The 19,161-nt window shown below is 35.4% G+C and overlaps 1 protein-coding gene across 3 annotated transcripts in view; it reads left to right on the top strand.

The window, feature by feature from the left end:
- The window catches only part of Samsn1 (SAM domain, SH3 domain and nuclear localization signals 1), a 133,874-nt gene that overhangs the window by 73,798 nt on the left and 40,915 nt on the right, over positions 1-19,161 (top strand). For 2 of the 3 annotated variants that reach the window (XM_070030489.1, XM_070030488.1), the window contains exon 1: positions 10,300-10,410. The exons of the other annotated variant lie outside the window; for it this stretch is intronic. In XM_070030489.1, the coding sequence (XP_069886590.1) occupies positions 10,354-10,410 (57 nt within the window). In that variant the 5' untranslated portion in view covers positions 10,300-10,353. Of the gene's footprint in view, positions 1-10,299; positions 10,411-19,161 lie in introns of those variants that run through there. 3 annotated transcript variants of the gene reach the window in all.

Genomic DNA, 19,161 nt, shown 5'->3' with positions numbered 1-19,161 from the left:
AACAAAGGAGGAGGCAACAATGCTTGATAAGAAATGTACTCATTACCTTGCTCATGTAATTTTAACCCCTCTCGATGGTATTTTCACAATAAAAAAAATAGTATAGATTTTGCACATTTAATGTAGGTGAGATTTCTCATTCATTCAACTAATACTTCCTTCTCTGCAGCACACTGTATGGTAATCAAACAGTAAGTCTGGCTTCTTCCTTCTAGGTAATTCAAATTTAAAACAAAACAAAACAGCCAGGTGTCAGTAGCTTAGGCCTGTAATCCTAGCTAATCAAAGCTGAGATCTGAGGACCATTGTTCAAAGCCAGTGGGGGGAAGAAAATACAGGAGACTATCATCTCCAATTAAAATAACTAAAAAGCCAGAAGTGGCTCTGTGGCTCAAAGTGATACAGCACTAGTCTTAAGCCTTAAAGCTCAAGGACAATGCCCGGACCTTGAGTTCAAGCCACAGGACCAGAACAGAAACAAGAAAACAAACCTTCAAAACAGTGAAATCTATCAAACAACTCTATGCATTTACTTGGTTCTCTGTGGAGGTGACCTGGAGGCTGATAGCTTAAAAAAAGAGCCAGCCAAGTCAGAAAAGGAGCGAAAAACACCTCAAGCAGCAGGTCAAACTTGAGCAAAAGCCAAAGGTCAGGAAGGACTGAATAGTTTGTCTGAACACTGAGAGAGAAGACCAACGTGGTCAGATCAAGGAAAGAAAAGAGAGTAGCACAGTGAGGTCAAGGACAGAAAGCATTAGGGCTGCTCAGCCATGAGCAAAGACTGAAATTTAAGTTCCAGTGCAAACTCACAGTTAAATGCTATCATCAAATCTCTGTGAAAGCAGAACTGAGTTCCCCCACAGAAATTTCCCCTTGTGGTAGCTGAAGATAAACAGCGTATTCAAATATCATTACAACACATCACACACCGAGAGTACCAGCTAAATTATTAAGGGCACAAGCACAGGTTTTGCAAATAAGGTTAAAAGAGGTTACCAGGAAGTTTGTTCGCAGTGTGACCACATCCAGGATTGGCAGTGAGGCTTGAATACTAGGAATCACAAGACTTAGCTGCTTTGTAGATGACGGAATTTGCATTTAATAAGTCTTTCTCGGGGTCAGGAATTTCATACATATTGTCTGACTTAATTCTAACATGTATCTCATGAGAAAATACCAGTTTCCCTTTTTACCAGTGAAAAACGTAGGAGTCCAAGAGGACAAACACTGGGCTTAAGTTCATATAGCTTATCTGAATGCCAGGCTGTATCAAATCACCCACACTCTCCTCGCCTCTGTTTCCACTGATGGCTGACACATGAAGAGTAGATTTCCAGCCAAGCTCTTCAGAGGGTTAATTGTCAAAGCCCATTACTACTTGAAACATCTGCTTCAGAGGGACAGAGTTCACTGCCCTGGGAAATAAGATGGGGAAATCTGATTTCTCTCTCACCTGATATTTATTAGAGTTCATCAGCTCATTTTCTTGACTGCTGGGCACAGGTGTTAGCTTGTGTTATTTTGTTTATCATACTAATTGGTGGATAAAGGAAGCTAAACTTTTGTCATTACTCGCAAGCATACCTTCAAAAGCTATGGGAAAGTTTTCTGAGGAGAAATCATATTGAGTTGCAGGTAATATATTTGTGAAATTTTGTAAGTGATCAATTAAATTTTCCCTTCTCTAAGTGACACATCTAATACTTCAAAATTAGAACTTAACTGGGTTTTGCAAGTCTAAGCTTTAGTGTGGCTTTGGGTGGAAACATTCTTGTGTTGCATTGGGGAAGGGGACTGGGTACCTATTTACAATAAACTCTTCTTCTTCTTCTTTCTTCTTCTTCTTCTTCCTTTTTTTTTTTTTTTTGTCAGCCATGGGGCTTGAACTCTGAGCCTGAGGGCTGTCCCTAAGCACTTCAGCTCAAGGCAAGCACTCTATCACTCGAGCCACAGCTCCACTTCTGGGTTTTCTGGTGGTTAATTGGAGATAAGAGTCTCACATACTTTCCTGCTTGGGCTGGCTTTGAACCACAATCCTCAGATCTCAGCCTCCTGTGTAGCTAGGATTACAGGCTTGAGCCACCGGTGCCTGGCCCAACTTCTTAAGAATATCGTTTTCTAAGCCGGGCGCTGATGGCTCACGCCTGTAATCCTAGCTACTCAGGAGGCTGAGATCTGAGGATCGCGGTTCAAAGCCAGCCCGGGCAGGAGAGACCAGACCGTGAGACTCTTATCTCCAATAAACCACCAGAAAACCAGAAGTGGCGCTGTAGCTCAAGTGGTTGAGCGCTCGCCTTGAACTGAAGAGCTGAGGGACAGTGCTCAGGCCCAGAGTTCAAGCCCCATGACCGACCAAAAAAAAATAAAGAAAGAGTATCTTTTTCTTAGTCCTGTTAAAAGAAAATGGTGGAATTTCACTTCAATAAAGCTTATCCACTTAGTACATATACATAGAAAATACATATGACATCAAGGGCTCTGATTTTTCTATGGTGAATATTGTCACCATAGAAAAACATATTAAAAACAGCCACTCTGGTTCTATTTTATTCCTTTTCATTAAACTCATGAAATTACATTATTTCACTGAAAGGTGTGAGCATGAAGGTCTGATAGGGGTGGGTTTCATTGGTTTCAATCAACGTATAGAAGTACCATCTCTAACTTTACAGCTTTAGTGTAATATCAAAAGATAAGGAAAATCTGATCCTTCTTGAATCTGCTATGCATTTTTCTGATGAGTGAACTAGAAAGGAAATAGAAATGATCTTGCTCTTCCTGTTTGAGAATAGCTTTTCTATGGAAAGGAAGTTCGTGTATTATTTCATCAGCAATATTTTATTAGTTACATTTTTCTTCAGTAGGTAGAGGCAGGAAATCACGGTCTATTGATCAGTGTAACTCATCTCCCTCATGGGCTGCTGAGAACTCAATATGAATGAAAAAGGGGGATTTTTAATAGCACATGTGAAGTGCACTGTGTTCAGATAAAAGTTAATTTAAGTTTTGTAGTCTATACATTGCATTCTCCACGCCATTTTCCTTTTCACTAGTCTACTCTTCTTCCTTTACCCCACTTTGCCCTTTTGACAAGTACATGTTTCAAAGGAGTATGCTGGGAAGGATGGGTGTGAATGTTGGAAGGGGTGGCATGGATCCAGATATATCGTGTTCATAAATGGCCTTGTTAAATGGCAACCCATTCGCACAACTAAAGACAATAACATTTTTTAAAAATTGAACATATTTAGGAAGGAAAATTACTTAAAATGTAAATATGTAAAAATAAATGAAAAAACCCACAAAATTTGTTCAGTTATTATTTCAATATGAATGGATGCTGCTTTTCAGACAAATGAAGAGGTATGAGTTGGGTTAAAAGTTATTTTTAAAATTTCAGTCAAATGTAAGTCCTGCCTATAGTTTTATACTGCCTGCAAAAGGATGTGTGGAGAGAGAATGATTAGCCAACAAGATAAGAATAGGAAGATGTTTTTAATGGCAGAATAAAAGGTGACAATCATATACAATAACATGAAGACATATACTTGGCATCATTATACTCTGCTTAGATATAGCGGCTATAGATTTGTTGTTTTTTTTTCTTTTATGATACTGAGGATTGATGGAAGAGCTGTGCTAGTAGGTGATCTATCACTCCAGCTAACATTTTTGCTTTCATTGTTTTTTTGAATCCTGGGTGTAGTGTTAATGCCTAGGGCAGCCTTGGGCCATAATATTACTTAATCTCCTGTGTAGCTGTGGTTACAGGCACAAGCTACAATGCTCACATTATATGTTGAGATGAAGATCTCACTAACTTTTGTCCCCAGCTGTCCTCAAACTTCCATCCTCCTGGTATCTCACTTCTGGAGTAATTAGAATGACAGATGTAATGGGTATAAGCCACAGTGTCTGGCTCTTCAGAGAGCTCTGGTGATGAAGCCTTGTTTCTCAGCCCGGAGGTTAGGGAACAAGGGGATGGGGCCAAGTGAATGGAACTTACATTACTGAAAGACTGAATGCTATTCATGAACAAATTCAAGGGTATTAAATTCATTCTTGAAGGCTCTGTTCACAAGATCCAAAGAAAGAAAGGTCCCATTTCCTAACAGCGTCACTTTTGGGTTAGAAACATCATTATAGTATACATTAAGGGGCTTCTGTGTGGTATGTACTATGCATCAATTCTGTCTACCTTCCTTTCTACCCTCAATTGTCTTCATCTTTCTACCCCCGGCCTCCTCTCCAGTATCTAAAAGTCTGCTTTCAGTTATTTTTTTTCTTATACAGGAGAGAAAGCATGTGACACTTATGTTTCTGGTTTGACTTAGTTTGTATAACATGATGTCCTACTTTCTTGCAAATCATAAGATTTCATCCTTCTTTGTGGATGAGTAATACTCCATTGTGACTACATACCATTTTTCTTTACTCGTTTATGTATTAAGTGCCACCTTTGCTAGCAATTGTGAATAGCACTCAATAAACTTGAATGTTCTACTACCTGTTTTCTATACTGGTAGACTCAGGAGTACTGCAGTAGGATCCTCTGATAGTTCCCTTTTTAGTTATCTGGGGATCCTTGAAATTGTTTACCATAGAGATCTACTGATCTACATACATTCCCACCAACAGCGTATTATGATCCCTTTCTCTCTGGCTCCAGGTTTCAAATTTAAACATAGGAATACTGGAAGCACACAAAAATTCAGAACATAGTACCAAGGTACTTCAGAGCTTCAGGAATTTCATAAAGTGTAAATGAAAGCAGTTTGTTCTCGTACCCAGATCACACCAATTTTTATAAATATTGATACAGAGACAATGATTATTACTAAGGTTGCACTCAAGGTTAATAAGAGTGACAACATTCTAAAGTAGGCTGAAAGATCACAGCTCCCTCCTGCCCCATGATGCTACACCTTAACTATAGACAAGAATTTGGGACTGGCTGCAGACTTAGTGATTTCAAAGTATTTTTATACATGTTTGCATCAATTTTCTCTACAACAAGCTGCCAGAAGCTCAACTTTACACTGCTTCTAGCCCTTACCATTCCTGACCCTGGCTGCCCAATAAATCACTCTGATTTTATGCCAAGTCCTGTAAGTGTGCCAAGACATAAGCATGACATAGAGTGATGGCTGTGAGCTGAGGTTTTTGGATTGAATCCTGAGTCTAGCATTTCAAGGATGATAACATTGGGCTCAGCTCATGAAAATGTCTGCAGATTATAAAGAATATATGTGTGTGTGTGTGTGTGTGTGTGTGTATGTACATACATAAGAATACAAGACAATTCCTAGCATATAAGAAACATTCAATATCATAGTCATTACTAATATTACTAATATTTTTAACTTTGAGTAGATTACTTCATGAATATTATAATTCTATTCAGTCTTCCTTTGAACTATATTTCTAGACATCTTTTCATGAATAGATGTGACCTAGGAAACATGGTTTCTTTCATGGATATCTTGTCTGCATGATTCTTTTATTTACCATTCTTCTAAGATCATTGGTCTCACTTTTTTCTATTCTTAATTTCTTCTATAATAAAAATAAGAAGATGATGTATTGCATTTTCTTTTCAGCAATTTAAATAAGAAATAATATTAGCCTGGTGCTGGTGGCTCACTCCTGTAATCCTTGCTACTCAGGAGGCTGAGATCTGAAGATCACAGTTCAAAGCCAGCTCAGGAAGGAAAGTCCATGACACTCTTACCTCCAACAAACTACTCTGAAAATGCTGGAAGTGGCTCTGTGGCTCAAGTGGTAGAGCTCTGCCTTGAGCACAAAGAAACTCAGTGTCAGCACCAAAGTCCTGCGTTCAAGATCCAGAACTGGCAAAAAATAAAGAAAAGAAATAATATTGCCAGATTCCCTCCAAGAGATTTTCCCAAGCAAGTTATCCAAAACCTTACCCATCCTTCTTAACAACTAGAAACATGCTTTAAGCACAAGAGTAGATGGCTTTTAGGGCAGCACATTTTAGCTAACCACCATGATAAATTCTAACTTTATAAGAAAGACAAACAGTTACAATGGTCTAGGTACTTAAAGTTCCAGTAAATGTTGCATTTTACCCTGTACACACCCAGGGAGCCAAACCACCATTTTCTAATTGGGTTTAAATTAAAAACAAAAGAAAAAAGTTAAACCATGCTTTGTTTAGCTAACTAGATAACTAACATACTAAATAACTAACATTTCTTAATGCAATTAAGATACTAACCTACTAGCTTGAATGATGTTTTAATTATTTACCTATTACTCTCCTTTACCCATGGAAGGTAAAGCTAAGATTCTGCCCGCCCCCTTCCCATTATTTATAAGTGATGTGAGCATATTGAAAGTCCATAGTGAAAATCAAGCAATGTTGTATAGGCAAGATATTAATGTAGATCTGGAAGAACTTCAGCAACTATAAAGGAAAGTCATATAAATGAAAAGATTAATAAAAAGGGACTCTTGTTTTACTATGGCTTTATTATAGAGTGTTAACTTTGGTATTGATATTTCTCCAGTACTGTTCTTCCTGTTATGTTTTGTTTTTGCTGTTCAGGGTCTTTTATTATTCCATATGAATTTTTGGATTGCTTTCTCTATATCATTGAAGAATGCTGTTGGGATTTTGATGAGTATTGCATTGAATTTGTAGATAGCTATGGGCAGTATTGACATTTTCAAGATTGTTAGTCCTTCCTATCCAAGAGCAGACAGGTTTTTCTATTTTCTTAAATCTTTAATTTCTCTCTTCAGATTTTTAAAGTTTTCATAATAGAGAGGTGGACTCTTTTATCAATCCTAGGTGAGTAACTAAATTCTGAAAGTTTGACTAGGATAACTCTATTCTTTTTCCATCAAATAATTGTTCTTGTATATATTAACTATTAGTTTCAGAGCTGGAGCTCAATGATTCCAATCTTTTTTTTTTGGGGGGGGGGGTCCGGTTGTGGGGCCTGAACTCTGGGCCTGGGAGCTGTCCCTCAGCTCTTCAGCTCAAGGCTAGCGTTCTACCACTTGAGCCACAGTGCCACTTTGGCTTTTTTCTTTTTGCTTATGTGGTGCTGAGGAATCGAACCCAGGGCCTCATGCATGCAAGGCAAGAGCTCTACCACTGAGCCACCTTCCCAACCCCATCAATGATTTCAATCTTATTTCCTTTATTTTTAAGTTATTGAAAATATCTCCCTATTCTTCAAGTATCATTTGTCTAACCATTAGTTTTGCTGGTTGGTCTTTTCAGACTAAATCCTAAAATAGTTCTTGGTCATGTTTGTTCTAGTGAGACACGGAGGCATAAGATTGGGTTTGATGAGTCTATATGTTAGAGAAGCTATAATCATTTAGGCAGTTCAGAAAATGTAGTACCATTCTAAAATACTTTGGATCTGAAACCCTTTATTCATTAAACAGACATAAATATCCTAAAATTAAAATGTAGAATGGAATTACCCTAAATGTTTCTATCTAATTTTATTCCTCAACTTTCTGGCAGAAGACAGAGGGATGTAGACAGAGATCCTCAGGAAATTATAATCACGGAGGAGAAGTTTCCTGTGATCTCTAATTTTCCATCACCTATGATTGGAATATGACGATGACTTAATGAATATTTGCTATACTGCTAAAAAGAAATCTACATCTCACTTGACTTTCACATAAAATATACCAGGCTCTGTCAAATAATTGCATTTTCGCTAAAACATTGAATCACCATTCATGACGCAAATAGTAACGATATACATGCCACAATATCTTGACCTTGTTTCATCCTTTTGGGTTGTAAAAGTGTGAAGGGCATGTGTGTAAACAAAAGATTGAGACTATGCTGTTGCAATTTCCCTGTTCTAGCATGTCTTGAGCAACAGGTGGCCTCCTGATTATGAGTTAGGTGTGCTCAGTACTGACTCTCCACTCCAATCCTGTTCTTATTTACATGTGACTTTTGATCTGCTAGATCACAATGGGTCACTCATTGGATGATCTGCTTCTCAGAATTACACAAAATAGAAACAAATTGATTTTTAAAAAATTGCTGTCTTATCATCTGAAGTTTCTTTGACTATCAAGAAATTTAATACATTTCTATTGTAATAAGATGGCAATGTCATATCTGTTAATTCCAGGAAAGATTTATTTTTCTTGATTAGAGGATTGGAATTTGTTTCTTACACATTGGTTTTATTTACATTTTAAATAGTTGTTATGTTATTAACAGTGATGACATGTTGGGAGATCCTCTCATGGGATTTTATGAGTTATATCATTATAACAATTTGCAACCCTTTATTTGGTCCATTTGAAATAGGAATGTGAATGTTCTCAATTTGCTACCATTGTAGAAATACAAACTATAAACACAACCCTAAATGCAACTGGTTGATATTTTACATTTCTTTAGCATTCACAAATAATTTTTGATGTAAGATTTTACTGAAATGATATGTCACATAAAAATATGGTCTATATTGGTATTAGCATTTATTCTCAAGAAAACTTCTGTTATGAAGTGAGTGAATGCATCATCTTTCTGATTGTGTTGATTGAACTCAAAACTGAAGTTGTATTTATAGACAGAGAAATGAGGAAACAAAATAAAAATGTTTCATTCAAGAGATAGACTTTTTCATGCCTTTGTACTTCTCAAAAGATGGAATAAAGTATTTGCTGACACTAAATGAAGATGATACTAAAAATAATTTTTTTTTGAAAGCATACTTTTAGGGAATGACCCAACTTCAGTATTCTCAAATCTTCTGCTGTTATTCCCCTGTCAGTATTTTGAAAAAAAAAACTGGCCTATTAATTATTAAAAAAAATAGAAGCCTACTTTAGTATCTGATAGAGGAAGTAATTTATAATCTTGACAACTATATTTATTTTAAACAAATTCAGGTTGTTTTATATTGTTAGTCAAGAGGCTTGACAGATTATCTAGTGGTAGGTGGTCAGCCTTTAATTGGATAATCCTGAAATGAACAAGTGCCTGGAGCACTAGAAATGGCCTCAGGAAGGATGTAGAGGTGAGAGGGAAGCTTGAGAAAGGGAGCCAGCTTCTTTGGAACCTAGAGAAGGCTGCTGATTAAACATGTGCTATTATTTGTTTTCAACCTAGGGAACTTATTAAGAGAAATCTGGATTGATTTCTCAAACCAGCCTGTTTTAATAGAAACAAAGTTTCAGACTGTCTGTCTAGATTAATCCTCAATTAACAAGAAAGTCTGAACTTTTTCTTTTGGGTACCTTGCTTTTCACCAAAAAAAAAAAAAAAATCTTTAAAATGGATTAACTCGATTCTAGGTTCAATATGGACCCATAATTCTTCCGTTGAAGGGACCATTGATCTGTTGATCATTACTGAAACAGCAATTATGCAATTATCAGAATATAGCATGATAGTTCTTAGCAGTTAGGCATCTGATTAATCAGGAGCTTGTTCAATTGCTGTCAGGGTTTAATAATACAACAATGCATTTGCTTTTTGGAAAGTATTATATGCATAATCTGGACTTGCATTGCCATAAACATGTGTGTGTGTGTGTGTGTGTGTGTGTGTGTGTGTGTGTGTGTGTGTGTGTTTGTGTGTGTGTGAACTCAGGGCCCGGCACCCTCCCTGAGCTATTTTTCTCAAGGCTAGCTTTGTACCACAGTGGTTAATCAGAGATAAGATTCTCATGGACTTTTCTGCCTGAGCTGGCTTTGAACCTCAACCTCAGATCTCAGCCTCCTGAGTACTAGGATGGCAGGCATGAGTCACCACTACCTGCCTGCTTACACTAATATAAGCTTCATCCACATTCAAAAGCAAATGAATACATGCTTTCAGCAAAATTAGAATTGCTTAAATTCTAAGTTCTACTAGTTCTATTTTATTTTCTAATGTTTATTTGCCCAATCTCGTCTTTTTAAAATAATAAATTGCCAGCATCTGAAGTTGTGTTTTACTTATTGGCTCAATATTTTTCCTGCATTGTATGTTTTTACTTTTGTATTAATTGAGAAAATAAATTTTGTTTTGAAGTTATTGTTGCCCTTATAATCACTGTAGGCATGCCAAAATGTGAGATTGGGAACAGTCTCGTAGGTTGTAAGAAAGACAAGACAGTAAAGAGTTACAAAAGGATTATGTTAAGAAAAGAGGGGAGAAAAAAACAGAAAAGAAAAAAGGAAAAAAAATACCCTTTAGCTATGTAGAGACTGAAGTCATATCCTGACCAAAGGAGGAAGTGGTGCTTCACTGGGCTCAAAGTTATCTGATCACAAACAGCAACTGCTGACTGTTTCCAGTTGTTTCAGTAGCAGCTGAGAGAAGGCAGTCCTTAGAAGTAGTCTGAATTCAAAATGCTGAAGAGAAAACCATCCAATGCCGCAGAGAAAGAGAAGCAACAGAAACCAAAGGTAAGGTAATTTCATATATTCTTAAATAAAATCAAACCATATAATAGAAATCACATACATGCACACATGCACCCGGGCATCAACATTCTTACTGGTTAGTTGTTAAATGAACTCATGTCAAATGAGACCTTTTGGGTCAGGATTTGGAAACATCAATAGAGAACTCCTAACACTCGGCCATCTTTAAGACTGCCTTGAATTTGGTCTTTTAGACAGGGAACTGAAGTTAGTTCAGGATACCAATCTCATAGCAGGTAATTAGGAGGTCTCTGTTCCAGAGGTTAACATGATGAAATCTTAAACCTTTTTACATCATCAGATTATGAATATCTACAAAAGAGTCTACTAAGTGAATTTATCTTTTCTTAATGCACTTAGCAATAAAAAAGTTCTAATCTGCAGATTTTCAATGAAGTATATACTATTTCCTTTCATGTTAAAATAGATTAGTTTATTGTAAAGATCTGAGGATTTGGTTATGTTTATGATAGCCTCAAACTCAACTAATAAATTGGATGAGATGATCTGTAGAATGTCATTTAATTTGTTTGACAATAGTTGTCACTGTAAGAGAAGTAGAATATATTATATAAAAGAGAATTTTAATTCAGTTTCATGAAATAAAACAATGTGTGAGATACAAATGTCAGAAGATTTCTTCAATTCTTGTCCATTAGAGAATTTTTAAGTAAATAAAAGAAGTTTTAAATGAACAGAATCTTAAGTAAATGAAAGTTTTAATCTGTGAGACAATACTTAAGCCTTTTTAAAAAAACTGATTTATTGTCTGTTAGTACTCATTTATTATTTGTTAGGCATACACTTTCAGAGAAATAAGTTTGGAATTAAATATAATCTTTTCATTTTAAGTGGCACTGTTGAACAAGGACCAATATTTCTCTAATCTTTCTGAATTACTAAAATCTTAGTTTTCAGTCTTGGAAACTAAGAATAAATTATTTATGATATTAATTCTTTCTGACCAAAAAATCTGATAAAAGATACAAGGAATATTTGGTTAACTATAACTAAGTAGCATAATGTTTCCATCTCTTTCCACTGGAATGAAATTCAATGCACGATTTTGTCAAATAGCATGGAACATTTTTTTAAAGGGTAACATACTTTTATATAGGATTAACATTACATAATTTTTTCCTTAATAAATATAACACATATTCAACTTAGAATTTTGAGGTTATGAAAATTAATATAAATCAACAGTTTTTCTCACAGTATTTAAAATTCAATGTTGGACTAACTCATAAGGGTTCATTAAACACTGAGCTACTCTAGAATTTGTCATTGAACTGTTTTCATAATGACCAGTTATTGTATTAGGCTTAGTAGCAGAAACTATCATAATACATGCAAAATATTGTTCATCTTATTGACTTTCTCCTTCATAAAATAAAAATGAATTTGAAGATATATACACCAGAGAAGAAAATATGTCACAGTAAACAGTCACTTCAAATCATTTTAACTTTTTTGTGAGTTGTCATTTTCTTTAGACAGATGGTTTCATTTTGTAAAAATTTTTAAAAAGTAAGTTTATATGCATGCTGTTATTTACTATATTTTCAGGTCAACTGAATTTTTTTAGCATAGAAATATTTTTCCAATTATTATAATCGTCTTAAAAACAACTACTCAATTCACATTCTATTATATTTGCAATTTTGGGGGGCATTTTATGGAGAACAGAATTAGTAAATGATGACAAAGATGGATGCTCTAATGTGTCCAAATCCTGAACAAAACCATACTCTCTTTGTGGATGCCTTTTTAGAATTCAAAAAGGGATTTCCTTGGGGATTGCAACTGTTTGTTTTTGTAAATGCTGAAGAAGGTTTTAAAGATAAAGACTTTGTTAAATCATCTGGCCCTGGGTTCAACCCTTAACGCAAATACACACACACATACACAGACACACACAAAGTATGGCAAATTCCTATAGGTTGCAAATAAGGCAACATAGTACCTATCCAAATACCAACATATTACACTTAATGTTGTCTCAGATAAAATTTATGAAACTTTACAATTGATCAATGAGTTCAAAGTTATAATTAGACAAGAGTAAGTTCTAATGTGCCATAACAGAGAAGAATGATCACAGATAATGGTAATAGCATGTGACATTTCAAAAAGCTGGAAGAATCAAGGAATGGAAATGCTTTTACCATGTAGGTATGATACATATTTGAAAAGATATAGATATACTTAACTTATGTTTTTTTATACATGTGCATGTCTATCAAAGCATCATGTCTAAGTAGGGGGTATGGTTCAACTGGTAGATTGGCCTGGGATGTGGATAGCCCTGAGTTCAACTTGCAGTACTGAGGAAATAATCACATGTTACTGCATAAATATGTAGAATTATTATGCTTTTATATACAATTTAAAAATATGTTTAAAAAGGAATCTGTTATCAGCATTTTCAAGTAAGTCCTACAATTGAAGGTTAGAAATACTCATGAATGTTAAGCATGATAATAAATAAGAATCCCACATTGAAATCAATAAACTGTTTTATTATATTCACAACTTTTTTTCAATAAACTTATATATATATACATATATATATTGATTTTCAGGGTGTTTAGAAGATCAGGGAGACTATCTTTAAGGGTTTTATAGTTTAGAAAAGGAGTTAGGGATCGTCCACTTTTCTCCACCTAAATACGGAACATTCATCTATAAGATTTCTCCAGGTATCTACTGAAATCTGAAATCTATTATACATATTCATACTGTTTATTTATATATATATAGAGAGAGAGCAGTGAAAACTGTGTGTGTGTGTGTGTGTGTGTGTGTGTGTGTGTGTGTACTAGAACTTGAGGCACTATTATCTTTGTTTTTCACTCAAGGCTAGTGCTCTACCACTTGAGCCACAGTTATACTTTTGGATTTGGGGAGCTAATTGGAGATAAGATCCCCACAGTCCTTTCTGCCCAGGCTGGCTTTGAACTATGATCCTCAGACTCCTGAGTAACTAGGATTACAGGCTTGAGCAACAGGTGCCCAGAACAAATTACATCTTAAAATAGAATTGTACCATCTGTAGTTTTATTGTGAGTGTTAACATCTTTTTCTTCTTTTTCCATTTCTCTATTTTTCTTGTGATTTCCTTCCTTTGAATAATTATAAACAGTATTGTTCAAACTAGTTATAAGATATTGAGCCTAGGCTGAGAGGCAGCAAGCATAACTCTTCTGTAAGGGAAACTGAAAATTCTCTGGAGAATTGTCATAAACTCATTTCATGTACTAAACATAAATACTAAAAAGTTTAATATGTTCTCAGAACACTCTATAGTCTACAGGCACATAGCAATCTAAAAAATTATGTTTTTTGATTAGTCAAAAACAAACTTGCTTAACATATAATATTTTCGTTCTTGATTTTTTTTACCTTCTTACCACACATGCTCAGTACTGATAATGACCTTAGAATTTTTCTTGTTGCTGGTCCTGGGGCTTGAACACAGTCCTGGCCTATCCCTGAGCTGTTTTGCTCAAAGCTAGTACTCTACCATGTTAACCACAGCTCTACTTCTGGCTCTGCTTTTTCCTTCCTTCCTTCCTTTCTTCCTTCCTTCCTTCCTTCCTTCCTTCCTTCCTTCCTTCCTTCCTTCCTTCCTTCCTTCCTTCCTTCCTTCCTTCCTTCCTTCTTTCATTCTTCTGATTAATTGTAGATGAGTATCATGGACTTCGCTTCAAGGGATGGCTTTGAATTAGGATCCTCAGATCTCATCCTCCAGAGTAGCTAGGATTACTAGCACGAGCCATTGACACCTGGCTTAAAAATTCCTTAGCAAGACAAAGACAAAGTTTAGCAAAATAAAACACCACAAAGGGAGTACTTCAAAGAGTTGAAGTGAGGTCAAGGGGAAAATAGTAGACAAAAGAGAAGGGGGGGGGAAATGCAATCAATTTTGTACATCCTACAAAATTAAGAAGAGTGAGGAAACGAATGGGTAGGTGAGGGCTCGGTGAGAATGTTTTAAGAGGTGACATTGATCAAGATATATTTTATTCATAAACTGCTTGTTAAATGGCAACTCCTTTGGACAACTACTTAAATATGATAATAAAAATAGGAATATGTCTTTTTAACATATACAGGATTCAGATTTGATGAACTATCTATATAGATCTACATATCTAGATCTACAAATCTATAGATATGTAGCTCTATACATCTATCTATAGATCTACCTGTCTATAGATAGATCTATCTATATCTATATCTAAGAGATAGATAGATCTATCTCTGTAGATATACAGATATCTACCTATATATTATTATACTTATCTATAAATTCTTAAATTATGGGATATAGTTTTATTTTAGTTTGTTTTTTTTTGCGGGGGAGGGGGGTGTCCTATCATGGGCCTGAACTCTGGGCCTGGGCACTGTCCCTCAGTTCTTCAGCTCAAAGCTAGCGCTCTACCACTTGAGCCACAGCGCCACTTCCGGCTTTTTTCATTTTGCTTTATGTGGTGCTGAGGAATCCATCCCAGGGCCTCAGGCATGCAAGGCAAGCACTCTACCACTGAGCCATCTTCCCAGCCCCTATTTTAGTTTTTTGACTAACATGTTTTGTGGTTGTTGTCTAGACTTATTATGAGTTTATGACATATAAGTTACCATGCTTACTGTGTTTTGCATATTATTTTAATATTTGTAACAACTCTGTGATAGAATCACTTTTACCCTCAAATATGAAGAGACTTAGGCATACAAAGAATTGTGTGCCTTAAACAAAGATAATTACTTTAAAAAAATACATAGTCAAATAAAGAAACTCTCATGTGAAATACATTGATGTCAGTTTCCAGTAGTATAATACTTAATGATCATACTGCTATTATAAGCAATAGGACTTTTAGCATTATTTCTGGAATTCTTTTCTAAACTTTTAAAAAGAATACCAATCAGTATACCAAATATTCTTCAAGCAACCCTAGGAAGGCTCATTATCACACTAGACCTTTCCTCCAGGTTGGAGAATATGGTGGATTTGAGCAGAGAAAAAGAATAGGCCCTACAAAAGAAAACTTGGTAACTGTAATTAGAAGAACTTGGCCTTTATTTGGCTGGGATTAATGATTTGTGTTAATGAAATTTTAACTGGGGTTTTCTTTGAGTTTGAAAGATTCCAGCACCCTGTTATTATAAAGCGAAACATTGGTATAATGGCACTTCTTGAAATAGCTGTTTAAAAAAAATGCTTCTTTTTAATCTAAAGTGCATACTAAATGCGACACCATTAGTGTCACAGATGCTAATTTTCACTAGCAATGACTGAAGTGGCATTCTTTCCCATTTGCATTTGATCCTAGCAATGATGAGAGGTGATGAGTTGATTATGAGCTGTTTTCACTGCACTGCCCGCTGTGCAAAATTTATGCTCCTAGACAAGGATGACACATAGTTGTGGCATTAAAGAGCTTTCCCTATTGCTTTTTGTATTAAGACAGTTTAGATACATTTTAACTCTTTCTTAACCAGGCACATGAAAGAGAAGTATCTCCATGCACTGGCACTTATTTTAGAACAGACTCTGGGGTAAGGTCCATTTTTTTAAAAATTTCCCTTAAACCCCAAGGAGATGAGAAATATTTTCCCCCAACTCAATTTACAGGTAAGAAAAGAGCTCTGTATATGTGAAATATTTTCTTTAAGGTATTATTTCTGGTCTAAAATTTTATACAAATATACAGATTGCCACTAAACTGAACAATTATTCTTTCTAGCTGGGACCCCGTTTTACTGTTCCTAGCCAGCAGAAACTTACCCCAAAGTTGTTGTACCCCTACCTACCCAAAGAAAGTCCTTTTCCATTTTTTCAACAAAAATTTATTCATCTGGGTTTGACATCTTTAGACATGAATTTGTAACTTGTTCATTAAACTATGTTTAATTGATTTAAACTGTTGTGCAATTTTAGCTGTGAACATTTTTCTCCAAAAAAGCACTGATTCATTTTAGCTTACCCAACTCATAGGCTATGAATTTGTAATCAGATTTCACCCCAAGCAAGTAGAAAAGGATGGGAGTCAAAAAGGTTGACTATGCTTAACATATGTCCAGATAGCATACAGAAAGGTCAGGAGATAAATAGTCAAGATTAATGACAGAGTGTAGCCTCACATTAGTTTTGAGATTTGGATATTACATCTGATAGGAAGAATACAAAATCCCTACATTGACTACAAATGATTTATTAAAAATCCATTTGTTAAAAATCCATTTGTTACAAATCTATTTAATCAGGCACCTACCTATCTGTCTAATCATTCTTCACCTTGTTTTTTGGAGATAAACCATTTAATTACCATGAAGAATTTTTCTTTATTAAATAGGATCAAGTATTTTGTCTACATCTAAATTTCCAAATTTAGCATTTCTAAACTGATATACTTCTCCTCCTTGCTAGGATTAAGGGTTTACATGGATTTTTACAAATAAGATACTTACCAAAGTAAAAAAAACACATAGTATATTATGAATACATTAAAAACAATAGCAAGAAAGAAAAACCATCCCTCATGGTATAACCCCTGTTTTCACTGTATTTGATTCTGGTGCCCTGCCTCTTGTATATAGATTTTTCTAAATTGGAGAGGGGAAGGGAAATAACAAAATGCTGAAATAAGGATATAGGTAGACCCATTGTAACAATGAGATGTACAAGACACCATGTTGAAAAGGAACTTTACAAATTGGAGGGTACAGGGAGGGAAAAGTTGGGGAGGTGGGGAGGGAAGGGATGATAAGAGAAAAACAAAGGAGGAGGTAACAATGCTCGATAGGAAATATACTCAATTACTAACTCATGTAACTGTAACCCCTCTACAGTATTTTTACAATAAAAAATAAGATACTTAGCTTCTTAGCAGAAATTAATCAATTTCATTAAGAATTGATGAGTAAGAATAGAAAAGGCAAACATTTTTTATCTGTCTGTATTGGTAGATGGGGTGATTTTTATATAGATGGCAAGAACCATTTTTTCCCCACAGTTGGCTAAATCCCCCTCCACAGGTTACTACAGAAGTCTATCAAAGAGGAATCTGTCCAAGGCTCTGTTTTAGCCTAAGGTGGATGGTATCTATTCTTTCCCTGTGTTTTGACATCATCTTAGAAGGGTACAAGACGGATTAGATTAGAGAACACCCTAATAGCCACATTTTTAGCTTAATTATCTCCCTGAAGGCCTTATGTCCAAACACAGTCTCCTTCTGAAACACTGAGGTTAGGACATCAATACATTTTGGGGAGCACAATTCATCCCATAACAGTCTAGAAGCTCCTGCTAATTAGAGATGAAAAGTGATATCTAGCCGCTTCCTTTTTTCCATTTGCCCTAGATGCCTGACCATTTCCAGTTGGCCAGACCTCTATGCATAGTGTCATATTTAATACAGACTTGACCCCACTGTATTTCTTCTCCATTTTCTCTAATATTTTTTCATACTCTTTTTTACTCTCTTATAATTCCATCTCTGCTATATCCCATTAGGCCTGTACTAGACTAATTTGAAAACTAACAAACCATCTGCTCTATGCCCTTGGCCAGCTATTTCTGATTATATATTAGAGTCATTTCAGGTGCTTTACCAAATACCTGTGTATGGAACTCACTACTAGGAAATCTGGTTAACTGATCTAGTAAAGCATACATAATCCAGACATTCTGACCACCTTAATACTTTTCTTCTCTCATCTTAAAATGCCACTGTGTGTTCATGAACTCATACCTCTTTGAATACCTAGATGGTCTGTTCTCTCTCAAGAAAGACTCAGTTATGTCAACACAGAGTTCAGGGGTACCCTGGCAGACTAGTAGGCAACATGGACCCTGTCTCAAAAAATAAACAAACATAAAAACTTAGATTCCATGTGTTCTCTATTTTAGGCTGGCTTTTACCAGAGACATTTGTAGAATGAAGCACAGAGTGATTTCTTAGTATGTGCACAAAAAATTGCAAAATGACTAATGGGCAATATTAGTCATCAACAGAAGTAACCTTCTCTAGGACAATTTGTAAATGGGTCAGTGATAAAGATCTGGGCAACACCCATACCAAAATAAAAATAACCAACTGTTCCTATAATCAGAATGTCATAAAATGAAACCAGGGTGAAGTTTCATATTATAATATGTCTGAAGAACGCAAAAAGTGTTAGCAAGACTGCTGTTTTGCAAGGAACCTAGAATTGTGTGGGAGAAATTTGTCACCATATCTACAGAAAAAAAAAATTCAGAACAGTCGAAGGGACTATTCTATTCAGAGTTACAGATATGTTCACTTAGAAAGTGAACATTATTGTTATAACTTCTTATTTCTAAACTGATGCCATCAAATTCACTTCGGTGTGAATCTTCCACACTAACCCTATCACTTCCTGGAAGTGGTCTGATGTCCTATGATCTAGTTAACTTTAAACAGCTAACCATAATATTTATTTTTTCCTAATGAAAAAAATGTCTTATATTTGGTAATATTTGGTAATATTATCTTTTTATATCTGGTCAGTTTTGCTTATAGGTTTGTTATCCTAAAGTTTATCTTGGTATACTTTAAAAATAAAGGTTCTGAATGTGAGGTTTGGGCCTGCCCTTATAACTAGAAATCTGATGAAATTATTGGCTTTCTAAAAGGGTTGATAAGAGTTGTCACCTAGTGTCACTTGTAGCACCTTCCACAAGTAGGCAATGACATTGCTTTT

This window comes from Dipodomys merriami, unplaced genomic scaffold (genome assembly GCF_024711535.1).
Source record: "Dipodomys merriami isolate MVZ:Mamm:240054 unplaced genomic scaffold, mDipMer1.0.p SCAF_2, whole genome shotgun sequence".
In the NCBI taxonomy this organism is placed as follows: domain Eukaryota; kingdom Metazoa; phylum Chordata; class Mammalia; order Rodentia; family Heteromyidae; genus Dipodomys; species Dipodomys merriami.
Note: the sequence above shows the minus strand (reverse complement) of the source record. Positions and strands in the feature narration are given on the sequence as shown.